The 8810-nt window shown below is 35.5% G+C and overlaps 1 protein-coding gene across 2 annotated transcripts; it reads left to right on the top strand.

Moving 5' to 3' along the window:
* Window positions 1–2088: 2088 nt before the first annotated feature.
* LOC117913608 (fatty-acid-binding protein 2) lies at window positions 2089–8810 on the top strand. Of its 2 annotated transcripts, none has more exons than XM_034828621.1 (11): window positions 2089–2292; window positions 2854–3432; window positions 3543–3741; window positions 4133–4208; window positions 4304–4406; window positions 5443–5511; window positions 6688–6724; window positions 6816–6890; window positions 6973–7024; window positions 8206–8250; window positions 8329–8810. In XM_034828621.1, the coding sequence occupies exons 2-11, from the start codon at window positions 2918–2920 to the stop codon at window positions 8424–8426; spliced, it is 1269 nt and encodes a 422-aa protein (XP_034684512.1). In that variant the 5' UTR covers window positions 2089–2292; window positions 2854–2917; the 3' UTR covers window positions 8427–8810. The 2 variants fall into 2 exon arrangements, with proteins under 2 accessions (XP_034684512.1, XP_034684513.1); XM_034828622.1 differs by lacking the exon at window positions 2089–2292 and adding an exon at window positions 2387–2699.

Genomic DNA, 8810 nt, shown 5'->3' with positions numbered 1-8810 from the left:
ACCACAAAATTTTGGTAGTTACACACATCAAAGGAAAGAGGATGTGTGGCTGTGGGTGAGCTAAGACATTGAAAGTGGGAATACTTCTAAAGTTTGGTTGGCTTGCCACTTGCCAGCCCCACCCAACATACCCAAACAGGTGAATAATTCCAAGGTTAGGTACATCATCTTCAATATATGGAAGCACCAACACAGTGATATGTTTAGCCTAGAAAGGCTAGAATCATGAGACCCATATGGGCTGTTGGCAGGAATGTGATTGTGCTAGATTCTTCATGCCCTTCAACAAAGATTTCCTAATTCTTTGTCATCTTCTTGGGTTTTAATTTTCCTGAATTTTTCCCCCTATTTTCATTCTTACTCTATTAATGATCTTAGGATGTTAAGTTGAAAGCCCACAAAAATTCTGTGATATGTAAACTTTATTTGAAAGTATTGAAGGGTTAATATAATAATTGTTAAAAGAGAGAACTTGGTAGGTTATTTACTTAAGTGGGCAGTTGTGTTCCATTGATAGTGGTTTAAGACTTTGTATGTTTTTATAGAAATAAGTATGATTGAGTTGGCTAAGGGGATGACGAGAAGAAAAAAAATATATAAAGCCGACAGATATAAAAATTAAAGAAAAATGAATTTATTTAAAAATAATTAAGGTAATTGATGGGAAAAACAAAGTTTTAATATGAGTGTTAAAGAACCTTTGAATCGCTAAGTAGTGTTTCACATCATCCAAGGAGTAAGTAGTAAAGAGTCATATACGAAGGGCTTATATTATAACATTACAAAAACCTTATCTTGAGGACATAAGCTCGATAAAGAAGTAAAATCAGGGCCTGACCCATGTGTGTCGTTGTAGCTTTGAATCTGACAATATCATGGAAAGGGGTCGTGACAGAATTGTACCACATAACATTAAGTTATTATATGTATGTAAGTTTATGATTATCGAGACCTTTTTTTGAGGGCATAAGCCTAATAAAGAAACATAACTGAGGTATGGGGCATGTGTGCGCCATTGCAGTCCTGAATTCGACAATATCGATGGAGAGTGGAGCTGTGATAGAATGATATCACCTAAATTTGTATGCAAGTGTATGATTATCAAACCATTTCTTGAGGATATAGGCCCAAAAAAGAAGCAAAGTTGCGGCATAGGCCCAATAAAAAGGCAAAATGGGGATTAGGTCATGTGTGCACTATTACAATTAACAATATTGATGAAGACGAGGCCAGGATAGAATGGTGACAAATACATGTATTTAATATCCATATAACAAATATTTTATGGATAGTTTTTCAAATAAATCATGTTTTCTTTAGGGTTATTTGACTAAAAGAGTTTTTGAAAACCTAATTTTTGAAATTTGACCTCTTACCATTTTTTGGTCTCATTTAGATAAAAATACCCTCATTATTTTCTTATACAAATAATCATTTCTTTTAAAACCTACCTGTAAATACATGAAATAGTAAAAGACATTTTTATAAAAAATGAGTTACTTTTCTAAAAAAAACACAAGGAGAGTTAGATTTACAATTTGAAGATTATTTCATATTCAAAATATAAAAGTTAAAATTTTGATTTTTGGGTAAAAAAAAAAATTACCTATTTAGCTTTATCTTGCAAATTAAAATATAAAAGTTGAAAATTTTATTTTTGGATAAAACAAAAAAAATAACCAATTTAGCCCTATCTAGCTAATTAAAACTTTGAGATAAGCTTCAAGTTGAATTTTCCAATCATAAAAAATCATTCCCTTAACATAGGAGAGATTCAATTAAAAGGCCTAACAAACTCAATTTGGAAACGTAACTTCCACTCTTTCAAAACAACAAAATCAATATTTTGGATTCAAAATATTCTTCATCAAACATTTTTATAACTATTTCATATTAAAAATCTTTTTTTTCATCCACAAAAAAGTATAATCAAGAATATTTCGAAGTTTTATTTTTCATTTTCCACGTGGAGTAAAAGTGGAAAAATGGAAAACGCAAGAGAAAATTGGAACCGTCACTACCCGCCAACAGCTAACCACTTAAAAAGCGTAGCTAAAAATGGGGCAATGAAAGGAAACCCCAAGATTTTTCCCTTTCCACGTTTTCTCGGAAAAAGGTGGACCGACTTGTTCCTTCCCTTTTCCCTTTCAAAGTACCAGAACAAAATAGAAAGCATATTCCTTTCCCCTGATTCTTTTTCTCTCTTCTCTTCCCATTCAAAACCCTAGGTTTTGAATGCCTTCCTCTTTCCGGTTGCAAGTTTGGAACCTTTCTACCTCGTGTTTTTTTCAGGTTTGTCTTTTAACTTCTCGTTTGCTTTGCATTTTCCTTTCTTTTTTTTTTTTTTTTTTCCCGGAAAAAGAAGGCGAGGGAATGGAGGAAACAAGAGAGAATGGGTCGGAATGTAGCCCCTCACGTTCTTTTAGCATTTTTTTTTACATGGGTAATATTGTTTTGACGTGATTGTTAGATTTGACTCTGTTGAGTTCCTTGGGGCACTGGATTGTTCTATAAGAAGTTTGTGATATATAGGTTTTGCATTGTTCTAGTATTCAGAGTTAATACCTTTCTCAGCTGGTTTTCTGGAAGACAATGATGTTTGCTTTAATGGGTCTTGAATTTGAGGAGATTTTGTGGGTGATTATGATTAGAGTAATGCAATTCTTTCCTTAATAGTTTCTCTCCACATAGACACATAGGTAAAATGCCGTTGATTTTGCAGAAAATTCCACGCCAAAAAGGCTGAGTGATTATTTAGATTTTTCTTATTGTTATTTTGCTTAAACGCGTTCTTCACTGCCAGAAAATTTGAGGAATATTAGAATTCTTTATACTTATGGAAGATTTATGCAGGTGTTTTCAAACTGCTCCTCAATTCAGTTAGTTTGTGGCTTTTGATTGCGGGTTGATAACGAAAATGCGGAATGTTTGGTTGTTCTTCATGGATTTTGATGGGGGTTCTCCATATATTGATCCCACTGAGTCCATATCAAATAGTTTTGGGGGTCACTTGCTTTCCCATGTTACTTCATTTGTGGACAACTCTGTTTATGGGTCTAGACGCATATATGCCCCTGGAAGTGCAGCTCTTCAAGAAGCATTTGACTGCATCTCAAAATTTGCTGGTGCAGTACTTCTGCGGCTCTCTAGTGGATCAAATTCCAATATAAGGCACAGGTCATCGGGTGATCCACACATTTCAAAACCTAGAAACTGGAAATCCTGTGCAAAAGTGGATCAAACTTGTTCTTGTAAGCATAATCTTACTGGATTTTGCTTCAGTTCTAGGTCAAAAGGAAAAGCCTCTGGCCGGTTGCCTTTTGATGAAGTTTCAAATTTCACAATTAGACAGTTCTGTAGAGAAGTTCAAGGGCTTGAATCAATGCCTGTCTTCACATTAGCAGCTGCTTTGGTACCGCCATTAGACAATTTGTGAGTCATCCCAATTTATCTATTGGCAATGACACATCTTCAGCTCTTATTTGTCTATTTTTTTATAGAATTTTTGTCTCTGAATGCTTCTCTCTGTTGGTTCTCATCAGAACTCCCAAAGTAATGGCTGTTCCACTGGAGGATACTGGTGTAAGGTCCTGTGAGATTGAGCACCAGAGGTCTTCTCATTTTTCTTTTCCCGATTTAAACTGGACAAGACATGCAGTTGAGCCCAGGACTGGCATTGAGTTCCCTACAATTTTGGACAACATTTTAGTTGGAGAAAATAATTCCAGTTTAACTTCAGAGGTTTTTATTTTAGACTCTAAATCCGTTGTTTTTTCTATGTCTAATATCATTAGCATACTGATTCTTCTTTCTCTATGGTTCAGCTGCATCTATATATAGGTTTTCAGTGGAGATTCAGTTATTTCTCATTAGAAACATGTTTTAGAAAACTCGAGAAGCCGAAGCAAACTCATTCATGTTTCATCAATTTTTGTATGACAGTTTATGCTTCATGGCATATGTTTTTCTGATGATAACATTATTTGCAATTCAAGATGCTTTAACAATTTCGTATGAGAATTCTTTTAAATGGCTTGACTCTCCTCCTCTGTTGATTGTATTCTTTTTGGTTGAGATTTACTTTGTTTATTTATTTTATTTACTCATTTTGATGTTTCCACCTGCATTTCAGGTCCTTGTAGGAACTGGATCCCGAACTATGAAAATAATAAAAATCAAGTCTCTGAAGGTTTATGCTTTTGGTTTTTGTAAGCACTTTTGGATTTCACTTAATTCCTCTTCATTTGTACTATCCACCTCAAGATCCTTCCAGTCATTCATTATCTAAGATTTTTCCTTATAGATGTTCATCCTTTATTGATTTGTGAGAAGTTGGGTCCAAAGTATGCTTCTATTCCAGTGGATGAATTGAATAAACGACAGGATTTTTATGAGGATCTTCTCAGGTATTTATGCAGTTATCATGCTAAACACATTTTTTCAATTCTTCTAGTTTACTTTTTGAGTGGTATCAACATTTTTGCTGTTGTTATTTTTGTTTTTTTGGGGAGAATTAAGTAGAAGTTTATTCACAAATAGATGAAGGATAAGTTTGCTTGGGATGATTCCCTTCATTGTAAAATTCTTGTTCATTTCTATCTTGTTCACAAATAATGAAATCTTTAAAGCTTCTATAGGTCATTACTTCTTTTTGTTGAATTCGTCAATCAATTGTTCCTTAAAAACCTTTTACAAGAATGGTGCTTGGTTTCCACCTCTAAGTTCTGGCAAAAAATAAGGCTGGAGAGCTTGCACCAATGTTTGTTTTCAGCCCGCATCTCTTTGTTTTGGCTTTGATTTTGATGAATTTTTCTTTTTGTCTCCTGCATTGGTTATCCCCCTTTCTTAAATATGTTGCTCTCTCCCTCCCTCCCTCCCTCCCTCTCTCTCACTCTCTCTATATACATACATACATACATATATTTTATATACATATATATATATATATGTGTGTGTGTGTGTGTGTGTGTTATATTTATTTTTTATGTTGAGGGATTGTCCCCCCTTTTTTTAAATCTTTTTGATAGGTAATCCCACATTCCCATCCCCTTATCACCCAAACCAGGCCTCAAGGGCAAGATGATGGGTCTTTCTTGTGCTCCAGTTTGTTATTTGTTACTTAAAATAGTTACGCAAATTCATGTTCTTCCATGATTCTTATCTATAGTTTATAAGTTTAACACTTGGAATTTTGAATCTCTCCTAAAACTTCATGTTCCAACACCACATTTTTATGTGCATAGAAGGGTTAAATTGTTGGGTGTGGTGACTCTTGAATTGAGGTTTATAATCTGGACTTAGAACATTATGAACTATCTTTAAACACATGAATTTGGAGAAGAACTTAAGTTGAATTTTTGTGGTCCGTTATAAATTTTTGCTTAAGTTGATGAACTTTTTTTGTTACAATTTCCTTATTTTAAGTTCTTATGAGGGCTGCAGGGAGGATATTAACATGACTGTTAGGCTTGTGGTTAATTGCAATGGGATGAAAATCAACACTGTGAGAGAGTAAGTTATCTTTCTTCTTCTCGAAATTTCTTGGAATATTAGACCCTGAATATTTTTCATCCATGGTCCAGATTGAACTGTTCTCAGTGCTTAAGCTTAATTTTCAATTTGGTTCCTTTTATTTGGAAAGCAATTTTTCTGTTTCTATCTGGATACTTCATTCTATTGGTTCATGCTGTTTTCTAGATAATTATGGGTTTTGGGGAACTGTGCAGAGGTTTGAAATTTTTGTATCATTAATTTTGGTGTTATGGTTGGATCACTGAACTAAAAACCGGATGGTTACTGTAGAAAAATGAGCCTGTGCTAACAATTACCATTAGGTGACAACTTTGATCTGAATATATTGCAAGCAAAATCAAGTTACTATATTGATATGGTTGGAAAGTTCGTAACTGAGTTACATAGATGATAATGGATGTTCATGAGAGATTTATCCGTTGTTGACTTTGGATGAATATAATGACATTTGTTGGCATTGAGCCAGGGCTTAGTAAGTGTTGCAAATTCATGGGCAAGAACTCCATTACGTGATGTTGGCTCAAGGCAACATTTAGACCCACTGATGTCAGAGTCAAGAAAATATGGAGGATATTTTTCTATTTAACCTATTTTAAATGACAGTCCCTTTGTGAGTTCCAAATAACATCTTGGATATTGTTGCCACAATGGTGCCGAAGGGCTAGTATCATTACCCCATACATGCAAGCTAAATATTCTTGTTGATTAACAATTTGATATTTCCAAGAATCTTGGTAAATAGAGGGAACCCATTATAGGGATAAGATCATTATGGTTAGCATACTATTTGGTCTGAGCCTAGAATTACCTTGGCCCAGGTTGGGATGGTGGGCTAATTGATTTGGCTTTGTTTTGGTTCTAGCTCATATTAGGTTCTCTGGAGTTATATTTGCCTAGAACTTTACTTGGTTGGCATGGCATATTCTGTTGTTTTATTTGGTGGATTATGCTTTAGGCTTTCAAGTTGCAATTCTACAAACCCTACAGTAAAATGAAGCCTAAATTCAAAATTATTTACTGAGCCAGGTCCATTGTTGTCTCATTCGTTCTGGTTAACACCTCATATTTAAGTGACATTCATAAATTATGAAAATTGATGATGAAATTAAATGTTATCTTTCCTTATTTTGTGTGCTTTAATTTTATTTGTTGCAGTGCTTTTGAGAAATCCCTTCGAAACCGATTATTGAAGGTAAATAAAATCATTTGTTAGTGAAAATTCTTTTTGTGGCCCAATGCTTATTCTTTTGCTGATCATTGACAATTTTATTTCCTTTCATAAGACAAACCCAGACACCGATTACCAGTGCCTGACAACATTTGGATCTTATTTCACACAAGATATCCCATTACCTGCGGTATTTCTCTATTCAATGTCACAGTTGATTTTTCTTTATTAAACAGCATGGAGTATGATCTAACCTTAGTGGAATTTTTCAGGGGACAACAATTGATTTCCGACGAACAGCTGATGGACAACTAATCACTGAAAGTAGGTAGTTTGATCCAAAAAGTCTTATACAATAAAACATGTGATAGCAGTTGCATTTGTTAAGGCTCATCTGCATGATGACAATTGTCACACACCTACAGTTTCCACCAACTTTTTTTCATGATGTGCAGTCCTTAGGCCCCTCTAAGCCAACCTACCCAAGTTCCTACCAAGTTTCCTTAATCAACCACCAGATAGCAAACACATGGCCAGCATTTTAAAGGGAAAGCACATAAACCACATTATTTCACTCACAAATATTGAAGCTGTCTAGGCTTGCAGAACAAGAGTCCCGCACTAAGTTTTAGGCAACTTTCTATGTATTCAGTAAAGCTTGGTAACTCATATATATAAACATCCTAGGGAGGTTACATCAGCAACACCCCCACTAAGCCACCATCAGCCCATGCATCTGCCCACTCACAAGTATTAGTGTGCTAAGTGGCCTTGATTAGGAGAGTCAAACCTAGTTTCTCCACCCATATCTAGGTGGTTATCCTTTTCTTGACTTTGGACATCATCACATGTCTTAGCAGTTGATGTGTCACTTGACCCAACAATCGCCTCTACGCGTGCAACTAATGCCACTTGTTGGCCTTGATCTACTGCCTTCCTTGATCATGTCACCCATTGCCTTGTTCCTTGCATGTCACATCTTGGCAATCAAATATTTGTTTGGTTCATGTCACATGTCTAGTTAGCTTCTCTCAACAGCCTACATCATGCCCGATCTTTGTGTCACTAGGCATGCCTGAGCTCATGCCTCATTTCACTCAAGCCATGCTCCATACTATGATTTGATCATGTTCACCAGGGCATTGTGCCCATAGCGTCAACGTGTGTACCCTGTGTACTTGCCTATGCCTTGCGCATTTGTGTTGTGGACTTTGTGTCATGCATCACACATATTGTGGGCTTAGTACATAACCCATATGAAGGTGCTAACGGAGCTTAAAAGGATTTGTGGGCTTCTATTACTCCATTCTCCTAGTTACACCCATTAATGTTTTGCTAGTTCCTCAATTTGCACAAACTGTACTTCCATGCTAGCTATAGCCTACTTCACTACACAGTTCCACTTTGCACAGGATAGGGAACGAACAATCCATCTAATTATTTAGATTTTATACAGCTCATTGAGTTTCATATCCACAACTTACTGTGAAACATTATTTGTGCAGTCGGAGGTAGAACGATTGGAGTAGTTCATAGCAAAGATCTTTGTAGTAAGTGAATTCTCATCTTCAAATTCACTTTGCACACCAATCAACTTAGCTAAGATTCTAATACAATTCTACTTCCAGGGGCCTTCTTTGACATGTACATTGGAGATGTTCCCGTGTCACACCAAACAAAAGAAGAGATCGGTAGAAACGTTGCTAATATCATAAGGAGATGCTAACCTGGTTCATTCATTTCTCACCTCCTCGGTCTCTCTTTTTAAAAGGGCAACTGGCTGCTAATGCATTTTAAGCTCTGGTGGTAGCTAAAAGGGTCAACCCTACAGGATCACATTCAGATTATTAGGGATAATTCTCTTTGAATTTCATTACTATTCAATTCTTTGTAGCTTCTCGGGGATTTGCCGAGGTTAAATAGCTGCCCTGATTAGTTTCTTTCTAGTAGAGAAGGGAAAATAATAGATTACCTTCATTTCCACGAGGAAATTTTATATATATAGAAACACCATTCTTACCCACAACATGTGGTTGAATAAGATGTAAGGTTTTGAGTTGGTTCATTCCATCAAATTGCAATAACATGTTGTCTATATACCATTCATTCA

The sequence above is a fragment of the Vitis riparia genome, chromosome 4 (assembly GCF_004353265.1).
Source record: "Vitis riparia cultivar Riparia Gloire de Montpellier isolate 1030 chromosome 4, EGFV_Vit.rip_1.0, whole genome shotgun sequence".
NCBI lineage: Eukaryota > Viridiplantae > Streptophyta > Magnoliopsida > Vitales > Vitaceae > Vitis > Vitis riparia.
Note: the sequence above shows the minus strand (reverse complement) of the source record. Positions and strands in the feature narration are given on the sequence as shown.

Excerpts from the sequence above, each read along its gene's own strand:
- LOC117913608 (XM_034828621.1), top strand. The coding sequence starts at position 2,918 with ATGCGGAATGTTTGGTTGTTCTTCATGGATTTTGATGGGGGTTCTCCA. Across the intron at positions 5,512-6,687 it reads AAAATCAACACTGTGAGAGA|TGCTTTTGAGAAATCCCTTC; the intron begins GTAAGTTATCTT and ends TATTTGTTGCAG. Across the intron at positions 8,251-8,328 it reads TCATAGCAAAGATCTTTGTA|GGGCCTTCTTTGACATGTAC; the intron begins GTAAGTGAATTC and ends TTCTACTTCCAG.